General features: G+C 36.3%; 2 protein-coding genes and 1 pseudogene across 2 annotated transcripts; 1 reads left to right on the top strand and 2 right to left on the bottom strand.

The window, feature by feature from the left end:
* Nucleotides 1-1,539: 1,539 nt before the first annotated feature.
* LOC112190758 lies at nucleotides 1,540-3,112 on the bottom strand. Its single transcript, XM_024330239.2, has 4 exons — nucleotides 2,963-3,112; nucleotides 2,553-2,870; nucleotides 1,893-2,142; nucleotides 1,540-1,748 (listed from the first exon to the last, which is right to left on the bottom strand). The coding sequence occupies exons 2-4, from the start codon at nucleotides 2,844-2,846 to the stop codon at nucleotides 1,624-1,626; spliced, it is 669 nt and encodes a 222-aa protein (XP_024186007.1). The 5' UTR covers nucleotides 2,847-2,870; nucleotides 2,963-3,112; the 3' UTR covers nucleotides 1,540-1,623.
* A 66-nt stretch (nucleotides 3,113-3,178) lies between these two features.
* On the top strand, nucleotides 3,179-5,202 carry LOC112190760. The gene is made up of 5 exons (XM_024330241.2): nucleotides 3,179-3,210; nucleotides 3,748-4,007; nucleotides 4,288-4,362; nucleotides 4,659-4,905; nucleotides 5,014-5,202. The coding sequence occupies exons 2-5, from the start codon at nucleotides 3,801-3,803 to the stop codon at nucleotides 5,064-5,066; spliced, it is 582 nt and encodes a 193-aa protein (XP_024186009.1). The 5' UTR covers nucleotides 3,179-3,210; nucleotides 3,748-3,800; the 3' UTR covers nucleotides 5,067-5,202.
* Nucleotides 5,203-6,022: 820 nt separating this feature from the next.
* LOC112184681 lies at nucleotides 6,023-8,192 on the bottom strand (annotated as a pseudogene).
* Between the last annotated feature and the right edge of the window lie 15,442 nt (nucleotides 8,193-23,634).

Raw genomic sequence — 23,634 nt, 5'->3', positions numbered from 1 at the left:
AATGCTTTTGTTTGAGTTGATGTTTATCATACTGAGGTTGTGATGGAATTTGTACATTCTGAATGTAATATATACGCTTGAAATGTAAATATGGTAATGTGTGTTTGAGTAGAAGTTCAAATTTTAAGCATGTCCAGGTTTTGTAAAATTTTTGGTTTGCTCATTTTAGAGGAGGTTCTGCCGATTTTTCGTCTGGATTTCCTTTAAAATGGGTCCCGCAGGCTCGTATCCGGGTTTAGGGGTGAAACTTGGGTCGGGTTCGGTCAGAATTAGTTAGGAGACAGGATGAATTGAGGCTTCAACTACCAGATCATTTTATTGCAATTCAGTTTTAATATCAGTGGAATTGAGAATGGTGCTGAAATCGATTTTGCTTCCATCTCAGAGCCTCATATCAGAATTATAATCATACAAATGAAGTTATAATTACAATATCATAATCGATTAACTGACATAATTCAATATTATAAGCAGACATCTGCTTGAATAAAGTTATAATTCAGGCCTGATATCTGCTGCTAATTATTGTTGTTATCCCTCTTATCCCTCTGATAGATTCTCTCAATTTCGATATGCAAAATGACATGTTCTGGCACAATGAGAAAGATGATGCAGACTTCATAACTCCTTGCTTCAATAGGGCAGACTTCTTTAGCGGTGACACTGAGGATGCGGTCATCATGACAGCTATCCAAATCAATTTCTTCTGCCAACTGAAAGCTGATTATTTATTCCAAAGTTATCGAAAGAAACAGCGTATTTGGGTAATCTGCTTTCTGTAGCTCTGGTTGTATTGTAGCTGAATTTACCGTGTGCATCTCCAGTAAAGTAGCACTTTTAAATCATTAAGAGTTTAGGACCAAGTTAAGAATAAGTTGCCACATTTGTGATATTGACAATTACAATTTATTAATTCATCATCACTAGGCAAAACACTTGGCTTGAGAAGCTCTTTCGGTATCTATATTTCGGTATCTATGTTTGAACCTTTACATAGGGGTTTGAATTTATGCATCTATCAGCTGTAATTCTGTATTGTGCCATTTGCAGGATTGGATTTGAAGCAAACAAGGATCTGCCTATTGTTCTAAATACCATGATTACAGGCAGATACTACATAAGTGAATATTTGAGTCCAGCTGCTATCAGTAAGGTTGTACAGGTTCATAATCTTCACACGAGTTGATGTTTGTCTAAAGAGCATAGAAAATGACAGAGATTTATTATTATTATTATTATTTTTTTATCAGAGTTTAGATGAATTAAACTTCTCAAATTTGTATAAAAATAAGAAAATAAAAAATATATAAAAAAAAAGACCCTGCAGATGAATTAAATGTCTTTATTGTATCACTGTATCAGTGTTATATTACATATCAGAGTCTTTTATATATGAGTTATATTTACCTAGTCAGCATTCCGGCGTGGAAGTAAACCAACATTTCTTAAATTATAATTGCTACTTTTCAATTCAGGAAGAAAAGAAACCCGCAGCTTTATGACTAGTACGAAAATAAAGAAGGACAAAATACATACATATAATATCCAAATGATTGATACATTCAAACTAAGAATTCTCACGTTCATAAACATCAAGTTTACCCAAGTAGACAATAATCAAGATTATTGGGAGGGAAGTCCGTGCAACGAGCCAAGTATCTCATCCTGGAGAAAATATCCTCCCCTTGTCTGCAGCGTGACCTCTATCTCTGTTTCATCAGAATATCCTCTTCCCTTGCGTCGAACATCTACAAGCAGAGATGAGAACCAATCATACATCCACTCATACTATGCATATTCTAAAAGTACTTAATATTAACAAAACATATTAATGTCTAAATCACAAGTACCATGATGATAACAATAGATCTATCGTGGTAAGAAATAGTTACCTCGGTCGTCAAGTGTGCAATAAAGTGAAGGACGAACATGGTTATCAGTTAGTTGCAACAAACCATTATCAGTAACAAGACCAAAAATGTGGAGCGATGGCTCAGTAGAGTCATGAACTACTGCTTGGTATGTTTTAACAACTTGAGCATCAACTGCCTCCAACGTTAGGTAATAGTACTTATCTCCCCAGGTATCATCGTACTCCTGGCAATATGCCTTCACCGCTCTCACAAATTGAAGTTGTGCATTCTAAGAGAGAAGCAAAAACATTCACAATATAGTTGGACAATTAAACATCAACATAGAAAAGCATTATTGGATGTATATATCAAATATGCAGCAAGTAATCAAGGGAAGACAGCTTAACGCAGAGTCATGCATAGCTTTAGTACACGAGATAAACAACATTTACATTTTGATACCACAAGCGTCCACATTCTACATAGGTGGAACTGGCTTCTACAGGTTGGCTACTAGTCTGAGTTACAAAAAAGAAATTGTGATCCATCCATCATTACTCTACAATTGATTTCAAATGGACTTGAACATAGCGCTGCACTTGCCCTCTAGTTTTAACTAGCTAGTTGAAATGGAGCATAAGCAAATAGAAAGAGAAAACGATTATCATATTGCTAGCAGCTTTCTGGGAAAGGTCAAACCTTTTGTTTGTTGAACTCTTCCACGGCCAAATGGGCATAAGCCATAACGTTGGGATTATCCGTAGGTTGACGATGTGGCGGAACACGAAAACGTTCACGAGCACGCCTCCGCCAAGGACCAGCTTCACGTAAAAGTTCAATGCGATCGTTCATCAGCCGTTGGTATTCATCATCATCCCAAATGTTATGATACTTGACTAGGGTTCTGGTGTCAAAGGCCGCAACCAATCTTCTTCTTTCACTCCCTTTAACACAATTATTCCCCAGCTTTGCAAGCACAGACCGAAAAGCCATTATATTGCCTCGATCGATCTCTGTCTGTCTCGAGAATAAAAACAAGATCCAATTCAACGACAACGAAATCTGGTATTAATAAACCGAAATTCGATCGGCAAGTCAAATTTACTCACCCGAACCCGATCGGCTTCGAGCCCTCTTTCACGTCCGCGACCGTCTGCACTCTGCAGATCGAGAACAATGTTGTTGTTGTGGTGTTTTGTTGTTCATGTTTGTTAAGGATAGTCCGTGTGAGGGCCGGGCCTTTGTTTCTCTTGTGGGCTTTTGTACAGAAAAAATAACGATATAAATAGGAATGTCCTCTTCCATTTAGGTGTTCAAGGCTGAGGGAGCCGTCGAGCCGTCATCCCTTTTGTACCAGGTGCCTCCTCCTCCTCCTCCTCCTTTTTAGTTTATGCCCTCGACAATCTGCTATTATGCGTTTGCTAAATGACTGGGTGGTAGAGTTGCTCTTGATTTGAGATTTTGAGTCATGTCTTCTAGCTCAATAGTAGTGCTTGGGGAAAGGTCTGTTGAGGGATCACTCTTGGTGGGGTTTTATTTTATTCTGTGGGTTGATGTTGATGATGATGATGATGATGGCTAGGCTGGCTATTGGCTACTCAATTTTAGCATATTAGCTGAAAAAGCTTTATAGCTGGTGTGGGTTAGGCCTCCTCCTCCTGCTGCTGCCGCAAGTATAAAGATTAAGATTTTTCTCTTGTTGTGCTGGACTGATATTTCCTACTGAGCCATGCCATCTTCGCAGTATACCTGACAATTTACCCATGATTAATTGGTGTGTTTATGGTCTATATATGAATTGCCCCTTATCACGCATGCCTAAAATCAATATTTCTAGTTACCTGGCTATGAAGTTGTGGTGGAAGAGTATGATTGTACCCATCTTTACTTGCAGATAAAGAGTAGGACTACATCCATTCAAAAAAAAAAAAAGGAGTAAGAGTATATATGGCTCTTCGTTGTATGCTTGGAAAGCTGGGGAACAATAATAAATTTCTCCACAATAAAGGAAGAGTTACGATGCTCGGTACCTTTGAAGTTTTCAAACACAAAAACAAGGAATTGCTTTCAATGGCTTTCCCTACTCATTCCTCTCCTCACCATTTTGGGGACCTTGAAAATCGTGCCTCCATACCAATGGCTACTAGGAGAGAGGTACGTATGTAGCTAGGTTTTTATATTAACTTGGGTACATTAAACCCTGTACCATTAACTGCATTTGCTACCTTAGCTGGCTTAGCAGTAGACAATAGACTACCTTCCCGAAGTGGTAGACAACCATACCGACAGGGATTAGTCTACCACTAACAGAGGCTTAATGTATTGATGCTTTCATGCTTTGATTTTGGATGTTCTAATCAATTTGCTGCAGTACCCTATCTCTCTTCCTCACACATATTTTTTTTGTTCTTTTTGCTTATTTTCATTTGCATAGGTTTTGGATTATCATACAGAAGTAGGAGGACTAAGACCTGCCCGTTTCGCATTGGAAGAGTTCAACAAGATAAAGGTATCTTCCAATGATCTTCATAATTGAAGTACAACCAATAACATCAATTCCAAATTGCTATACAGGAAATTTGGCACTAGCTCTACGTACATTATATCAAAACCTTTTGGCTAAATTTTTTATGTTTTCCAAATGTATATGTTCTGGTATTAATCTTACTCATTTCTTTCTTTCCGTTGAATATCTATTGATCAGTGTTCCCAGAATGATAATGTTTTTATTATTGTTAGTTTCTTTCTGACTAGTGTTTTTAGATGTAAAGATTAACAGTTTGCTTAACTAAATATTTCTTGTAGAAAGCCCAACTACAGCTTGTGAGAGTGGTGGGACTCTGGATGAAGCCACAGGGTTATCCTCATGATCCTTGTCATTGTTTATATGTTGTAGTAATGGAGGCGGTTGATGCCGATGGTGTGGCACTACTTTACCAAGCACGTGTTCAGCTCCATGATTTAACTGAGGGCGGCATGTTTTTGGAAGCAGTCTATGGCTTTTATGATAATTATGGCCTAATAAGATATATTAGACTATATCATCACCTAGGTAATCTACGGTATTATGCTGATGTTTGCTTATCTTCGTACATGCATATTCTGAATAATTGCTGTGTTCTATATTGGTATTTATCAATTCGATATTTGCTTGAAACAGACAACTTCTATAACTCTATGTTTCCTGAGAGTGCAACGGAATGGTGGTGGTGATCGATGAAAAATGGCAAACCTTGAAAGGACTTTCAATTACTATATGAAAGGCAGCATATCAGCTGTGTAGCTCTCAAGGATTGTGAATAATTCAGTTTCCGTGAGTTAATTTTATTGTTCATCAAGTCTGTAGCTACTGTAATGATATATATTACACAATCCTCATTTCTAAATAATTTGCTTTTGGCCAGCGGTCTAATAAAACCCTGTAAAGAAGAGGGCACAATTATACATAATAAAAAAAGGTTTAAATATGTCAGATTAGAAATATAAAAGTTTGTAGAGGAAAAAATTTAGATGGGAACATAAGGAACCATTTAAGTGACGTTTGAGTGATTGTTAAAAAAATAATAATAACAATAAATGAAAAAAAGAGGACCTTTCAAGTGTTTGCTTACGCCGTATTTGATAACAACTATTCTTGGGTCCCTTAATGCATCGTTCTTCTATTTCATTCTTATATGTGTGAATAATTGAACCACCAAATTTCTCTTCCTCAGTACACAATTCATAATGAACGTGGGGTAATTGAAAAACTGTGACTGGTGAGAATGGAAAGGAGATTAGTAGATTACAGAGGCTTGGGGAGAATTGAAAGGTCTTTGTCTGCTATTGAGGGCTGCCTAACTTTGGGACAAAAAACAAGACTGGCCTTTATTCCAAAGGAATTCAGAAGAGTTCTGGCCGGGCCAACGTTGCATAAACTTCGCTGGGTTAAGTTCATGCATGTGTGAAATAGAGCATGCTCTTTCTTTCCAATTGAGCTTTCTTTTTCCACTGTCCATTTGCTTTTGTTGTCTTTGATCATTGATATGCTTGCAAAGATCCCATTTTTCAATTTTCCATGCTTTCTAAATCTTAATGAGTTTCGTCTACTGGCACATTATATATCCTATTCCTCTAACTTTTGGGATATCATCTGTAATTTTCTTTTCAGAATGCAACCATATTACTACTTACCTCTGTTGTTTCTTTGGGAACTTGTGGAAATATGAACCCTTTAAGAACTTCTTCCCAAGTTTGTACAGGAGTTGGTCTTCTGCTGATTGCTGTTCTCTGAAACCTAACTTCTTCTGAAAGACCAGCATACAAAAGAATGCGATCACATGACTAACTAAACCAGTGATGATTAAGATGGTTATACATAAATTCCAATCATGAAGATCATAGCCACTTTTCAAAAGCGTGCCGCAACGAGTTATTGGCCATACCCCAGAGTACCTGTAACATATGGGAAATAGTTCAGTGTTGGGATCAGAGAACCTCACCAATAAAAGTTCATTAATGCAACCACTTTTTCAGAAAAGTTATGAAATACTTTTCAGCATTTGCATTTGCAATCACAAATACCTCCAAAGCCCACTTATGGTAGCATAAATCGGGCAAAATCTTTAGAATTTCACTATCCTGAGGCTGTGTTGCTGTAAGATTCAAAGCAACAGGAAGGACTGATAACTGCAAGAATAGCAGCTTCTTAGTTAATAAAATCCGATGGAATCTGAAAATTGAATGTTCAGAATTCAGATGACATTCTTTAAATGCTGCATTTCTATTACTTACCAGTTGGGCTGCACCTTCGACAAAGAAGATTGCTAATGCATAAGCTATACCAGTTCCACGGTACACAAGGCGGAGTAGAACAATGTAAATTATCCGCCAAGCTAGATCTTGGGTTGGTGAAGAAGTAGAGAACATGGACACATACACCAAAGGTTTGATCACTGTATTACAAGCTTCTTTTCAGCACCGAGCGAGTATCATACAACCCCTTTGTTCATTCTCTTTTCTGTTTTCTTCATTTCATTGATTGCTTCCATCAATTGGATATCTTTCTGTTTTCCTTCACTTTATAATCATAAATCATCCCACCGACTACTACTTTGACAAGTGTGATCTATGGTAGGATCTGTCCTGTATGCAACTATGCAAGATCTCAAATATCGGGATTCATATAAGTAGTAATTTTTGTTCCATTTTCAAGTCACAAAGAGGTTCTAAAGTGTGAATTCCATGTAAGATAATTAGAAGATAGTCCAAACTGTTGGGATTTTTTTTTTGGCTCAGAGTGATAAGAGAGGCAATAAACCTCCTTATTGCTCCTAAACAAATTGTTGGGAATCAATTCCTTGGAGAAAATAAAAGAGACACAGAGAGGGGAGACTAAACCAATATCTCTCTAGTGAGTAGTATCACGACAAACAAGAAACAAATTAGCCCCCAAAACAAACCGTTGAGAATCCCTTACTTGGAGAAAATTTTCTTTTCCGCTACCATTGTAGTTAGCGTGCTTGTCGATCTCATTGAATTCTTTAGACAATATATTATGGGATCTAAATCAATACTTAGCTCAAATTGAAGTATATAAACATGATGCGCATTCAATTATCTTCTTTGTGTTTTTTTTATCGTGGATGATTCACCAAGTTCATTGATGATGTATAATAAATTTCTCTATTTTTAATTCTACGTCACATGCCATCCATACAAAGAATCTCAAACAACTAATTAATAATAAACGGCATTCAATTATCAAAATCAATAACTTTCACTATGTACTCAGAAAAAAAAAAAAAAACACTCTTTACTAGGAAAACGTGTGAAAGTTAATCCATCTAAACGAACATGTTGGGTGGATATGGACTTTGACATAATTAGCTAGCATCTCCGGAAAGAAAATTAAGTGATAGAAACTTAGAAATCATATAGGAAGAGACTAAAAGTAAGTTAGTGCACTGCATAAAGACTCCACCAACTACAGAACCATTAATTGTATTTTTTTTTTTCGATAACAAAAGAAAAACAAGGGTAAATAGTAGGCCGGAAAGATCAAGATAACAAAGCATTCCACGCTTTGAGTAGGAAGTCTCCCGGACCATGTAGCTGCATTAGTTGTACAATTGAATCAAGTCGGCCTGAAAGTTTACTTCTCGCCAGATATGTTTATTCTGAATTTGCTGGAAGGATATAGCTGTTGTCTGAATATCAAATATTAAACTTGATTTAACTTCAGAACCATTGTTGAGGACTCCCCAGCCAACTAAGTATTTAATTGTATCTTGATTACGAAGGATGCTTTAATTATGATTCAATTTTGCTCATACACTCATGGCCGATAGTATCAACCATTGTTGGTTCTTTGCACAGATGACTGGAGATATTTATCATCCCATACACACTTCTTTTCTTTTTCTTTCTCGGAATTGAGTTTCCGAACCAAATAAAGGTGGGAGGCTCAAACTTGATTGCATTCGCGAATCACACCATGCATGTACACATATATGTACTGAATTAATTTCCAAAGCGCAAAATCTTATACATGCATGTTGGTTCACTTGGGGAAGCACTGTGGTAAGTTTCTAGGTCTACCGCGACTTATGTCAAGGTTTGGTCAAGTAATCAAGCTAGTGCCTTAAGTTTCCACTTCCTTTAAGAATCGGCATGCGCCATTTTACTTGACTTAAGCTTGCTATTAGCCGCAAAAGAATTCATTAGATCATTTGACGGCATCGACAAAGATTATGATATTTTCTATATGACATGTACGTACGTTGATTATTTGCACAAGCGTAGCCTCTAAACTTGGCAAAATGATTGATCTTAAGCTTCTTGGTGAAATTCAGTCAATCATATATGTCCAGATGAGAAACTAGCTAAGACTCATACTTCGACTCCAATCTTACGTACGTCCGATCTCCCAGCTAGGTTTGCATTTCAGATGCAAGAAGTCATATTCTTGGAAGGATTGATAGATTATTCTTTTTCAAGTTATATATGATGTAGGAATATTAGGGTGAAGTATTTCGAAGTCTGCAGGTTCACGTACATTTTTCAAAGATATATCAAATTAAGTAATGCATGCAGAACATGGGAAGCTATATCTTGATGTAATGAACTTAATTGGTTTGCACAGCAGTATACATCTACTGTCATGCATGGCAACTTAGGTTGATGGATTTTGTGTCTTCATCTTCTCCAATGTAATTACTTAATTGGTACAATATCTTGATTTGCCTCCAAATCTAGTCCTCGCTGTTGTCTTTTTTACATGGAATGAAATTAATTGGTTTGCACAGAAGTATACATCTACTGTCATGCATGGCAACTCAGGTTGATGGATTTTGTGTCTTCATCTTCTCCAATGTAATTACTTAATTGGTACAATATCTTGATTTGCCTCCAAATCTAGTCCTCGCTGTTGTCTTTTTTACATGGAATGAACTTAATTGGTTTGCACAGCAGTATACATCTACTCTCATGCATGGCAACTTAGGTTGATGGATTTTGTGTCTTCATCTTCTCCAATGTAATTACTTAATGGATTAAATACTGTTTACTCCTTATACTTATAGAGTTTCATCGTTTCAGTCCCTGACCTTCGAATTTCACCTAAAAAGTCCCTGAACTCTCAATTTTCTCCCAATTGGTCCCTGCCGTCAAAATTTTCTGTTAAATTTGCCAAAAATGTCTATTATGCCCTCACTTTTATTTATTTTTTTTAAAATTTATTTTTCTCTCTCTTTTATTTCTTTTTTTCATTTCACCTCTTGAAGGTGTGTAGATTGGAACCATCTTGATGAGGAGATGAACAAAAAGATGCGAGAAAGCCGGAAGAATAAGAGGTAAAAAGAAAAAAAATAAAAAAAATAGAGGAAGAGAATTTTTTTTTTTGGAAGTAATTGAGGGTATAATAGTCTTTTTTAGGGGAAGATAACGGAGTTTTTTACGGCAGGGACTAATTAGGAGGAAATTGGGAGTTCAAGGACTTTTTAGGTGAAATTCAAAGGTCAGGGACTGAAACGATGAAACCCTATAAGTATAGGGAGTAAGCAGTATTTAACCCTTACTTAATTGGTACAATATCTTGATTTGCCTTCAAATCTAGTCCTCGCTGTTGTCTTTTTTACATGGAATATATGGACAACACAGATGCAAGAATTAATTAGTTGCCGAAATCAAAAGTCAAACAGAAACTAAAGTTAGGTTCATGCACTGCGTTTATTCATTAATTAAGTAGTAAGAAAATTGGGGGAATTATTAGGTAGTCCCGGAGTACCACGTGGCACTGCCATGTGGTGGTCCCAACCAATAATATCACTCAAATCTGGTGGGGACCATGCAGAGGGGGTTAAAAAAGAAAAGAAAAATTAAATTAGAAGCCAATCAGAAATAACTACAAGTCACATGGGCCAATAATATCATCCCGGACCACCACGTGTACTATGGTCCGGGACCATGTAATAATTTCCCAGAAAATTGAGTCCCTAAATTATAAGATGAAAAATTCACATTCCTCCAAGAAACTTTCCAGATTCTTGACATAATCATTTCCATATAATAATTAAGTTTCATCAATGAATGCAAATGCATAAGCAAAAATTCGATAGGGGAGTGCTAGGCTCACACTCACTCTAGTGTGTGTGTGAGCCACATTCAGACATGTGTCACGTTCTCATGGTTTCCAACTACTAAATTATACAATAACAATTAAAGCTGCTTTGGATTTAACTTTTTTCCATCTATACCCTTGAGTTATTCTTTTTGTTGGTGTTTACACGAACGAACCGAATCTATCGAACCGGAACCGTTCGTGTTCATTGTTATAAATTACAGTTTTGAATGCCTTAACGATCATCAAATTGGCTGAAATTTTGCAGAGATGATCTATACATTAGAACCTAAAAAATGAACGATTAAGGTGTAAATCTGTGATAAAAAGTGGGTAAAAACCAGAAATCTGTACCTAAGCAAAAGGTATGAATATCTGCACATGGGAAACCCTGTATATATATATATATATATATATATATATATATATATATATAAAAGGTTTTGGCAAATATGAGCTGAGGAATAAGATGATACGTGGTAACTTAGTAACGGAGGAACTATCCATTGAGAGACATTTGACTAGAAACAAGGTATAGCATTTTCAAATTTGCAGTTGGATCCGGACGACTACGACATAGTAGTGGGGATAGCAACGGTGGATCAGATAATGGAGTAGCCTTGAATGGTGCGGTGGCGGTCATCGAGCTTCTGCAGAAGCTATTAAGGCAGCCTTTTAAGGAAGAATTTGGAGATGAATATCAAGTCAGTTTTTAGTCATTGTTATTACTACCTGAGTAGCCTACATACTATTTGATTCGTTGGCTAATGTGGTGATGAAAAAAATTGGCATCTTTTTTTTATTCCAGATCTTCCTAGTATCATGGACCATGATGAATTAGCAATATTTTTTGTCTGGGAATTGTACACCACTGTAATAAAGTAACACCATAGGATGTAACACTCAAATATACAACTTCATAACACTTAAAAAAAAAACGCAGTTCCCTATCTTTCTTGTTCAGCAATGAAACATAACACTTGGGGAAAAAACTAAATGGATGTGGGAATATAAATTTGTTGATCAATCTAATTTTTCTGCGACTTCTACATTTATTGCTCGGTAAGACTTGGTCATTGCTCAAGGTTAATGCTTCTAGTCCATTTAGTCTGTTTCCTATCAAGTCTGGTTCATGCTTTTTCTTTTCAGAAAAGCTAACATCCATATAGTATCATGCTACACTCGGTTGGAGCTTTGTATTTGCAGCAATGACCGACCATAACTTCTACAAAATTTTGCACATGTATCTGATGTGTTGTAGTGTTAAATAATCTAATAGGATGACACTGACCTTAAGGACATGGTGTCAATTTTATGCTCTTACAAAATCTGCCCGCTTGTTGTCATTAATTTTGATTTTGTTTACGTCTTCTTTTATTCAATGGATGTATATTTCTAACACAGGAAAATGGTTACTCCTGAGGCGAAGGTTAACTGTAGAAGGTTGATGCTAGATAATCTGGTACGTGTAATAATTAAAGTTGATGCTTGATAATTAGACTTGCGTATGTTTTGAACTGTTCAGTGGATGACTGAAGTTAAAACTGATTTTGTGCAGGTTAAATTTGGTGATTCAGTTCCTAGTCATGAGTTTAAAGTGAACGTTGGTGGGAAGGGTGAAAGTGCCCATAATGTGGCAGAACAGGGTGGGCTGACTATAAGAGCTGGCTGCAATCCGAAAGATTTCAAAGAAACAGTTTTAGGTTTGTCAAATGCAAAGGCAAATGCAGTTAATGAAATGGAATTTGGCCCATTGCAGAGGCTAGGGTGCAGCAAACTTAACCGTGAGATATGTCAAATACTGTAAATTTCTTGATTACAAGCTCAATCCTGGTATAAATTTCTTGTATATACTGTGAATTTCTGTATAAAATGGGAATCCTATTGTTGATGAATTCCTTGCATGGAATTAGAAATTGTGTATCAGTTGCCTGTATAGAAATCATGTATAAATTACTTCCTTGCATAGAGATCCTGTATAAATGGAACCTTTGTATAGAAGTTAATAGTTTGACCATAGTTCATAGTTGAACTTGCACTCTTCCAGATAATTGATAGGAGCATTTTAATGCGGTATTTTAATAGTTAATTCCTCACATTTTGCTTAGTTAATTCCTTAACGAATCGATTTTTAACTCAATTTCTATTTTCTTAGGTACATTGGAGTAAATGATGGTGAAATGAGCATTATGTCCACACTTACCTACAAATGGTGGAGATAAAATTGAAGTAAATGAGTAGGAAATCCATCATCATCATCACCCAAAAACATTCCATGTTTTAGGGTGTAATCATCATGTTTTCTCCATCATTTCTCACACTAATCCACCATCATCATCACCCAAAAACATTCCATGTTTTAGGGTGTAATCATCATGTTTTCTCCATCATTTCTCACACTAATCCACCATCATCATCACCCAAAAACATTCCATGTTTTAGGGTGTAATCATCATGTTTTCTCCATCATTACTCACACTAATTTACTCCATCTTTTCCAATTTCACTCTTCTTTCTCTTCCCTATATAAACACCTTCTCCTCTCACTCTAAAACATCTTCCTTCATCCATCTCATCTTCTTTGTCTCTCCATTTCCTTTCCATTTTCTCTCCATCCTCTAGTGCATTCAACGTTTCAAGCAAGGGAGAAGAAGAAGAAGAAGGAGCCGTGAGCATCATCATCCATCCTCCACCTTGAAGCTTGCTTTCGAGATTCAAGAATCCATAACGTTTCATCCTTCATCCCCATCTCCATCTCACGGTGTAATTCAACCTCTTTCTTTGTAATCTTGCTTAGTTTCATGAGAATTGTTTTTAGTTAACATTTATGTTTGAACAAGGTTTATATTCTGAAATTTTATGATTGAATAAAGAATTTCGATTCTTATGTTGTGATTCCAAAGTTGCTTATGTGTGATTGTTCGATTGAATTTGCTTTATAGATATCTTTTGTATTTTAATCTTATGTGGTTCGAAACACTTAGGGTTTTGATATGAATGGTGCTAGGTTTAAGAACATGAAATCGACTTTTCGTTTTGTGTAAACTTGAATCAAAGTAGTAAAGGTTTTGGACAAAAATCGAATTCAATTGAAGAGGATTGCAATTAGGTGAACTTATTCATACTAAGTTGTACACTTGAGTTGATAGCCTTTCTATGTGTTTCATGCGTTGAACATGACATGATTGACTAGCTTTCTAGGGTTTGATTGCATGTTTAATAGGATTAATCTAGGTGCTTTCGCTTAGGTTAATTAGCATTGAAAAGTAAAAAATGGGAATTCATTTGCTTTCGAATGTTTCACATGATCAACTCCTTTCACATGACTTGGAAGAACAATGTAGGGTTAATTCGAATTCAATGATAAACTTGGGTTTAATCTTTGTTTCTTATGTTTCATTCTTGTACATGTGTTTTTATATTTTCTTTATCTTAATTTTCAATTCTATAATTCTTAAACCCCCCCCCTTTTATTTTGTTACTTGTATATATTTCTATTCTTTATTTTATTTTTGTAAATAATACTTTATTATTTTAATTCTTTATTTGTTTATACAATTGTATATATTTATATTCTTTATTTTATTTTTGTAAATAATACTTTTCTTTATTTGTTTCACAATTACAAGTGTACCCTCAATCCCCGGAATAGAACGATCCCTATTTGCTTATACTACTAACGATATTTCAGGGTTAAATTGCGCGCTTGCTTTTAAGCGCATCAATTTTTGGCGCCGTTGCCGGGGATTGAAAAATCACTTGCTAAATTGTGTCATTTGTTGTATATAAATTGTTTAAAACTTAGTTTAAATTTTTATTTATATTATTGAACACGAATTTTAATTGTAGGTTGTAAATTGAGAGGAATAGGTGAAGTCTCTTTTGTTAATATTGGCCTAAACCCCTTATTGGTACCTAGCTCAGGTCCCTTAAGGTTGAGGGCGGCCTTTATTAACACTTGTTGAACTGTCTTCACACTTATGAACTTTTTCATCTTAGTAAGTATAGCCTATGTGGAATGGTGTCTAGGAAGGGGACAACGTTCATGACGGGTTTTTGAATCCAGAAGTGCTTGCAAATGGGCATAAACCACAATGTGGGAGTAGCTCATGCCAAAATGGATTTTTCCTCTCGTGTTCGCCCTCCCCCACCTGGCCATTTCAGTAAGGTTGCCCAAACGATTTGAAAGGGAGTTTGTGTCTAGGCGACTATACTTGGGCCGCACGTCCACTTGATTTACCGCTTGGAGTTTGATTCGATATCAATAATGTTTATAATAAAAGAAATACTTGTGAATACTCTATACGTGTAAATTATTTTGTTGTTTCACACTTTAAACTTGTAAAAATACTTTTCACGTTTTATACTCACTTGAGTACTTAACTTGTGTCTTATGTACAATATACTTGTTAATTATACTTGTAGTTTGTAATTAATAGTTATACTTGTTTTTATTTTGTATTTCTTTGATAATTATAGTTACTAACTTTATTTAATGTAGGTACCGTCTGGCTGCAAGACGTAAAATACAAGCGCTACTTGGGAGGCAACCCATGCAAATCAGATTTGCTTTCTTTATCCTTATCTTTTATTTTTCGTTTTTGCTTATTTGTTTTAGTTGTTATTTTCGTAAATTTCATCCCTATATGCTTACTTATTTCATTGCATGCTTTTAATTGATTACATTGAAGATAATGCAATATTTAAGTGTGGGGGAAGAGATTTATATTTTTGTCTTTCATTTTGAGTCCAATATATATTTATATTTGTCTTTTGTTTTTTGAGTCCTTTATATATAAAAAAAAAAAAAAAACTGCATTCATTCAGTCTTATTAAATTCAGCTATTTACAAAAAAAAAAAAAATATTTAAAAAAATAATAATAATAAAAATACTCTATACTAAACCATGTCTGCATCTCCGTAGGAGTTGAGGCTGAGCTCAAGGGAAATGCGAGAGTCACCGCCATAGCCGCTACCTCCCTCGGAAGTAGTCTTCATGTTGCCAAAGATGTCCTCACCATGCATGGGGAATAGTGGAAGGGTTTCAATCTCCTGGTGATCTCCTCCTCGTTGTTCCATGAAAGATTGTCTTCCTGTTGTGCCAAAGGAGGTAGTACTGGTATTAGTGTTGAAGGGTGAGGAGGAATATGGGTCAACACCATAGCCGACACGTGACCCAAAGTTTAAATCAATGGATCTACCATCATCAGTAGAACTAGTGGATCCAAAATTGAGATCGAGAGATCCACCAACCGGAACGTTCCGAAATTCCTTCAACTTCTGCCTCTCACGAGCCTTGAGGTTCTGGAACCAAAAGAAGACGTTCTTGTCCTCGATCTGCCCATATTGTTGCAGATGAAGGCAGATCTCTTGAATCTGCTCTGGAGTTGGGTACTTAAAACCCTTATCATAGTAAAGGCCCTTGAGGATTCTTAGTTGAGGCGGTGTGGGAGCCCACCGGTTACTACTCCCGGCTGCTTGGATGCTTCCTCCCTCCTCGGTTGGTTGCTGGGCTTGTAATTCCATTTGTTGCTGGGTTTGTAACTCCATTAGTTGCAGAGTTTGTGGTTCCATGTTGATGAAGAAAAGATTTGAGTTTCGAAAGAAAGGCTGAAGGGTTGAGAGAGAAAGGATGGAACTCGGAAGAATTTTCTTTTGGAGTGAATAGTCGCTCCCTCAGAATGCACCTAATTATAGAACAAGTGAGCAGATCTCCACCGTTGGATGGACGACCTCTGAGATTAAATCTACGCATTGGATTAAAGTCACCCGCAAACACGGAAAAGCTGTTGCCGCGTGGAAGACACGTGGGGGAACCAAACGAATCTCGAGGAGCTGTGACAGACAAGCTACAGCCGAAAGCAGGTTTAATTGCCGTGAATCAAGGAAAAGAAGGACGCGTGGGGGAGTCAAACGAATCTCGAGGAGCTATAGCCGAAAGCATGCCATAAATCCAGGAAAAGAAAGGAATATTTACACGTGGGGGAGTTTCTTGGGCCGTGAACTATCATAACTCTTCTCCTTCCCAGAGAAGCTTTGTTAAAACCGTGTGCCTTTTCAAATTCCTTCTACTTCCTCATGGCTCGAACTAAGGTTACCCCTCGCAGGGGCGTCAATCAACGCCGTGTTCTCTCTTTGGAAGAAGAAGGTCGTCAAGCGGCCACTAGAGCAGGACTTACTCGTCCATGGGACCATCGTCCTATCCGTGAGCGTACCCGCAGTCCCCCTCCTCTGCCTCGTCGCTCTCCCAGACTGCATCCCGGAGAGTCTTCTTCCTCACCAGCTGCTCGTGCTCCTCGGCCTATGGCCACCCTAGAAAGATTGTCGGATTCGATTGATGATTTGCGTTCCTCTCTCCGCGATGGTATTATGGTGACAGATTGGAGAGTCAATTGCATGATCGATTACATCTCTGAGATGAACTGCTCTTTGATCCGCTGTCACACTGCAATAAACAAGCTTGCTCAGGAAGTCAATAACTTGTAGAGTTATCCTCCTGGGTTTCCTCGCAAGGACGCTACTGCATCACAACATGAGGACCCGCCTCCGAAGGCTGAAACCAGCAAGAGGGCTGCCACTCGCCCGCATACCGCTCCTCCAAAGGAGTAAATGGAGGTACAAGTCTAGGCTGAAAGACTTTAAACATTAAGCGCTGCATGGGAGGCAACCCATTTCAACCATATCTGTGGAGGAGCCATCAAACGCAGATTTGCTTTCTTGAACTCTTCCTTCTATTTTATTTTCATGAATTTTAGGTTGTTTTAGGTTTCGTTGTGTTAACTTTCTCTTCTATGCTTGATTTATGCTTTGCATGATTTATATTTGTTTATACATTGAGGACAATGCATGAATTAAGTATGGGGGAATGATTATTGCTTTATTGTGTTTTTAGTAGTTAGTAAAAAAAAAAAATGAAAAATAGTTGTTGTTGGATTGTGTTTTTATTGTGTTTTTAATTGATGTTGTGATACACTAAGGTATATTGGATTAAACATAGTCTTGAAAAAGGGTAGCTGTTTCAGTCCCATTGCACATCGAGACTCCCTGTTCCCGTACCTAAGTGTTGAAATTAAATTAATTTAAAAAAAAAAAATTTGTTGGTTTTAGAGTGTTTTTGTTTGTTTGAGTCTTAGGATGCTCCTACCGTCTAGGATGAACATGTCTCCGAATTCATGGCTGAAGGTTTTTACAATCAAAATAGGACTTAATTGAATTCTGTGGTTAATCGACATTGTGATGCTTGTATGAAGATTTGAGATAGGATTGTAACTTGGTTCATTAAGCATGCTAGGATTAAGTCTGATTCATTTGACCCAAGTGAGCTGTTGAGCTAAAATACTTTCTTTTTGAGTGCATACTGATAATTCTAGAATTTCGTGGCTGTATTTGCAAAACCTCATCTTTCTTTGAAAATCCAATGATCATGTGCCATAGATTTTAATGGACTAGAGAGTACTAGAACTCGGCTGTTGTGACTGTCAAAACTTGTATGCCATAATATGCACTGATCCTGGATAGGATAGAAGGCATTAGGGTAACCACCAAAGCCAAACAAGCATGTGTCCCCAATTGTGCCCGTCGTGGGACTCCTTAGAATGAACCCCTTTGAGCCTACGTTGAAAACCTTTGTTTCATCACCCTCACTACCCTACCATGAGCGTAGTACAGGATATCTCTACCCTTGTCTTAAGGACTTAGTAGAGCATGACATAGTATGTAGGGGTGACGATGAAAGACAAGTGTGGGGTGGGGAAAATCCAAGAAGAAAAAAAAAAAAAAATTTTGCCTTGAAAAAAAAAAAAAAAAAAAAAGAAAGAAAGAAAAGCGGCAAAAGAGAAGAAAAATTGAAAAGAAAACTCTTGGGAAATTGTTGAAGTGTGTGGTTTTGGACTTTCAAATTTGTAGAAGGCTCAAAGTTGAAAAATTAAGCCTTTGTCCATTCCCATGTTTGTTAGAGTGAAACTGGGCCCAAAACAATGATAATTGGCCCATAAAAATGGTGACATAAGGTGGTCCATATATGCTCTGCTAGGTCCTTAGGATTTTTGTATCCTTAATCTTCATTTCGAAAACCCTAGCTTAGCCCTATTACAACATGTTTTAAGTGCTGACTTGATCCTTGAGATGGGCAGTCTTTGGTTAGTGGAGTCAGTTACGCAGTCGAGCTTATGGTTTAGGTCCATTTGTGCACTTAGTCATTTCATGAGATCTTTAAAAATTCTTCACAAAATGTGTTTATTGATGAAATATGCAAGCTGTTTGTTGCCTTACAATTTGTTCTCTTGCATATACTTGAGTGTGAAGCTTTTAAGCATAGCCATTTCTGAGAGAAAAATCGAGAGTATGCCCTGTGAGTTTGGATTGGACTTGTTCGAAACATGCTATCATTCACTGTATAACTTAAGTTCTCCATATCTTGCTTAGTCATATGAATGTCACAGGTTTATTAACCATGGAATTATCTTTGTGATTTTGATTAAGTGTTTAACGTGAAAGCCATGAGTTTGGAGTCTCTGAGACAACAGTTAGGAGCAATAGAGTCATTTACTTGCTTTTTGTCAAGTCTTTGTTCTGTTTTGGATTTTTTTTTGTTTTGTTTTGCTAAGGGACTAGCAAAAGCTAAGTGTGGGGGAATTTGATAGGAGCATTTTAATGCGGTATTTTAATAGTTAATTCCTCACATTTTGCTTAGTTAATTCCTTAACGAATCGATTTTTAACTCAATTTCTATTTTCTTAGGTACATTGGAGTAAATGATGGTGAAATGAGCATTATGTCCACACTTACCTACAAATGGTGGAGATAAAATTGAAGTAAATGAGTAGGAAATCCATCATCATCATCACCCAAAAACATTCCATGTTTTAGGGTGTAATCATCATGTTTTCTCCATCATTTCTCACACTAATCCACCATCATCATCACCCAAAAACATTCCATGTTTTAGGGTGTAATCATCATGTTTTCTCCATCATTACTCACACTAATTTACTCCATCTTTTCCAATTTCACTCTTCTTTCTCTTCCCTATATAAACACCTTCTCCTCTCACTCTAAAACATCTTCCTTCATCCATCTCATCTTCTTTGTCTCTCCATTTCCTTTCCATTTTCTCTCCATCCTCTAGTGCATTCAACGTTTCAAGCAAGGGAGAAGAAGAAGAAGAAGGAGCCGTGAGCATCATCATCCATCCTCCACCTTGAAGCTTGCTTTCGAGATTCAAGAATCCATAACGTTTCATCCTTCATCCCCATCTCCATCTCACGGTGTAATTCAACCTCTTTCTTTGTAATCTTGCTTAGTTTCATGAGAATTGTTTTTAGTTAACATTTATGTTTGAACAAGGTTTATATTCTGAAATTTTATGATTGAATAAAGAATTTCGATTCTTATGTTGTGATTCCAAAGTTGCTTATGTGTGATTGTTCGATTGAATTTGCTTTATAGATATCTTTTGTATTTTAATCTTATGTGGTTCGAAACACTTAGGGTTTTGATATGAATGGTGCTAGGTTTAAGAACATGAAATCGACTTTTCGTTTTGTGTAAACTTGAATCAAAGTAGTAAAGGTTTTGGACAAAAATCGAATTCAATTGAAGAGGATTGCAATTAGGTGAACTTATTCATACTAAGTTGTACACTTGAGTTGATAGCCTTTCTATGTGTTTCATGCGTTGAACATGACATGATTGACTAGCTTTCTAGGGTTTGATTGCATGTTTAATAGGATTAATCTAGGTGCTTTCGCTTAGGTTAATTAGCATTGAAAAGTAAAAAATGGGAATTCATTTGCTTTCGAATGTTTCACATGATCAACTCCTTTCACATGACTTGGAAGAACAATGTAGGGTTAATTCGAATTCAATGATAAACTTGGGTTTAATCTTTGTTTCTTATGTTTCATTCTTGTACATGTGTTTTTATATTTTCTTTATCTTAATTTTCAATTCTATAATTCTTAAACCCCCCCCCTTTTATTTTGTTACTTGTATATATTTCTATTCTTTATTTTATTTTTGTAAATAATACTTTATTATTTTAATTCTTTATTTGTTTATACAATTGTATATATTTATATTCTTTATTTTATTTTTGTAAATAATACTTTTCTTTATTTGTTTCACAATTACAAGTGTACCCTCAATCCCCGGAATAGAACGATCCCTATTTGCTTATACTACTAACGATATTTCAGGGTTAAATTGCGCGCTTGCTTTTAAGCGCATCAATAATATGTAAAGCATTTGTAGTACATGTTAAATATAAACATTGTCCATAAAGGAAAGCTGTTTTCATTATTTTGCTTATTCCAACTCCTAGCAAGTTGGTGCAAGATCTAACCAAATTGGAGCATCTGTACATGCTGAATATTAAACGAACAGGACTAGGCTTTAATCACATGGACAACTTGATGCTGAATTCAAGCAAGCAGACTAAGGTAAGATTCCATCAAGTCTCTTGAAAAACTACAACGTTTCAGCTCTACTCCAACGATGACTAGAGCTCGGGATTTGGTCACCTTGACTCTTTAAGAACACAGAATAAGGATGTCAAGGCAGAGTACTAGAAATTACAAATAAACTATCACTCACCCTTCCATCTATCATTTCAGGTGTATCACCACTTGCGATTCATTGAGCAAGACCTTCCACATTTCCAGACTTCCCAAAACAAGGTTCTCCGATAAGACATGGACTAATCTTGGGGGAGCCCGCCCAAAATATCTTTAAAATATAAAACTGACTTACTCACAACAAAATGCAACATGTACAGAAACATGATAAAGGTTACAAGAGGAGTTCCAAACTTCCAACTAGTCACATTGATTACATACTCATCTAGGGTCAGCATCTTGTTACCCATGATTCCTTGTTCAGCTCCAAGTCCAACAACTTCTGTGCAACCCAGCACAAGAATAACCTGATCATATACACAGAAGCACGAATGATATGACTGAAAATAAAACATTTCATACATCAAGGCACACAAGAAAAGAGAGAATATGCAACAATTCTATTCAAGCTCCACAAGGTCTTTATAGAAATTGCAACATCATATGTTAGTTTCTTATAGCTCGTTAAGTATAGGAAGATCACAATTTTCAGAATACAAATATGGTAAACCAGTAATCAGTCATTACCCAAAGGTTCACTAGAATAGACCAACCAACCCAAAATTAGCCTAGCATTATAGACCAAAACCAATCGAACTGCTAGAAGATTATTCGGTAGATCAGGAATTAAAAGTGTAAATTAGAGATTTATCATTAAGATACCTAATGAATAATCTCAAAAGCTATGAACTAGAAATGCTTATGGAAACCCCTGAGCATAACAATTATACTGCCATAAAGACTTGCTTGACAACTGAAAATGAAAGTTAACCAACAGATAATCCATCTAATATATGTAAAAGTATAACATACTATCAATGGAAATATGTAAAATTAAACAGACAGTCATATGACTAAGAAGAAAAACCTAAATGCACCATGGACATTCATAAGAAGTATCATAAACACATTGGGCTTCTCCCAACCAACTATGAAATTCCTCCATAATATCTTATACTCTTCAAATAGCTTCTATGCTAATCAGACCCTCACAATCCATTGACACTTCAATAACATAACAGAAATTCAAACCTACATAGGAAATACTGACTGCAGAAGGACAATAGTGAAAAACACCATCAATGATTACTAGTAGTAGACGTTCGAGAAACCATTCAGCTCAATTCAGTTAAGAATTGAGATTATTCATAAGAAAATGAATAGAAAAACCAATACAATCTGAAACTAAAAACCAAAAGTTTCAATATCCCAACATCAATCTATAAGGCCATCTCGAATCCAGTTTTAAAAGCCAATAAATCAGACCCAGTTCCTTTCTAAAACTCTCAAATAGTAATCCAATTGATCTGGAAATGACGCAGTTCCTTATTAATCAATACTTAGTTGTGTACCATGAGATACTCATGGTCTTTGTTGTGTACTATGAGAATGCATTACAATTTGGTGTTAGAGCTTCTGTTCAATTCGAGTTCAACAAAACCTGATAGCCAGATTGAAAACCGAAAATCGTTGAAGTACGTAAAATCGAGCAAAATAAGAGGAAGTTTCTGGTGTGTGCGGGAACCGAAGGCGATTGCGTGGCATGAGGCTGAGGAGTGTCTCACTCTCGTCTGTGATTGAGAGATGAGAGGATTCTAAGAAGATTTGGATGATGATGGTGAGGATTTTGTTTGTGATTGGGAGGGGCGATTAGGTTTGGGTCGGGAAGAGGAAGACCAGAAAGAGAGAAGAAAGTTCAAATTGAAGACAATAGAAGATAAGGTATCGCTCTATGCATTTCTTGGAATGAGAATTGAATTATTCCGCAAAAATTTAAATATCTCCAAAATTTAAATCCCTCTCTACAGCCCAATACCCTAGATTTCTGAAAGAGCAAGTGGGCAACTAAATAGACTAGCCAGTAAACTTGTGAATTATTCACAAATTAAATTATTTTTTCTAATTTTTTTCTTCTTCTTGAAATATGAATTGATTTCATTAAATCAGTAGCATATAATTAGAGTCTACAAACACTTACATAAGAAATCCGGCAAGAATCCTAGATAACCTATTTAAGCCATGTGTAAACCATTAAGTTTTAAGGAACTCTTATTTTAGCAAGTCCATACAAGAATGAAAAATCTCGCCTTCTATGGAAAAGAAATCATTCAACTAGCTCTCTTCTGCCAATCAGGCAATTGTGATACAAACGAGAAACTGGAAACATCATAGAAAACTAATAAAAGTTTTGCAACCTAAACGCACACAGACTTAATACCCTAGGAAAAATAATTAAAAAAAAACCTAGAAGTTAAGCCCAGGCCTAGAGGTCCAAGCCCAAACCTAAGCAACCAGAGCAGCATCCCTAGGGATCTGTTGCATCTCCATAACTGGGACGACAGTCTCTTATGAACCAAGAATAGAACCAATTATCAAAAGATTGAAAATTAGAAGTATCAACTAATCTAGCAAGATTCTAAATATTCAAGACAAATGGGTTGGAGAGGAATAAATGGCTTAAATCTTTCACCCAAGAGCCACATAAAGCACAAGAAGAATCAAAATTATTAGAATAACGAGCAATTCTTGTCCTAGTTTTTAGTCTCCCTATAATGAGAAGCCAAGAGA

The sequence above is a fragment of the Rosa chinensis genome, chromosome 2, assembly GCF_002994745.2.
Source record: "Rosa chinensis cultivar Old Blush chromosome 2, RchiOBHm-V2, whole genome shotgun sequence".
Classification (NCBI taxonomy): domain Eukaryota; kingdom Viridiplantae; phylum Streptophyta; class Magnoliopsida; order Rosales; family Rosaceae; genus Rosa; species Rosa chinensis.
The sequence above is the reverse complement of the archived record's forward strand: the minus strand, read 5'-3'. Positions and strand labels throughout refer to the sequence as shown.

Coding starts and splice junctions, on each gene's coding strand:
- LOC112190758 (XM_024330239.2), bottom strand. CDS start 2,846: ATGGCTTTTCGGTCTGTGCTTGCAAAGCTGGGGAATAATTGTGTTAAA. Junction 2,143..2,552: donor AAGAGTTCAACAAACAAAAG/GTTTGACCTTTC, acceptor CTTCTCTCTTAG/AATGCACAACTTCAATTTGT. Junction 1,749..1,892: donor TTGCACACTTGACGACCGAG/GTAACTATTTCT, acceptor CTCTGCTTGTAG/ATGTTCGACGCAAGGGAAGA.
- LOC112190760 (XM_024330241.2), top strand. CDS start 3,801: ATGGCTCTTCGTTGTATGCTTGGAAAGCTGGGGAACAATAATAAATTT. Junction 4,363..4,658: donor AAGAGTTCAACAAGATAAAG/GTATCTTCCAAT, acceptor TATTTCTTGTAG/AAAGCCCAACTACAGCTTGT. Junction 4,906..5,013: donor TAGACTATATCATCACCTAG/GTAATCTACGGT, acceptor TGCTTGAAACAG/ACAACTTCTATAACTCTATG.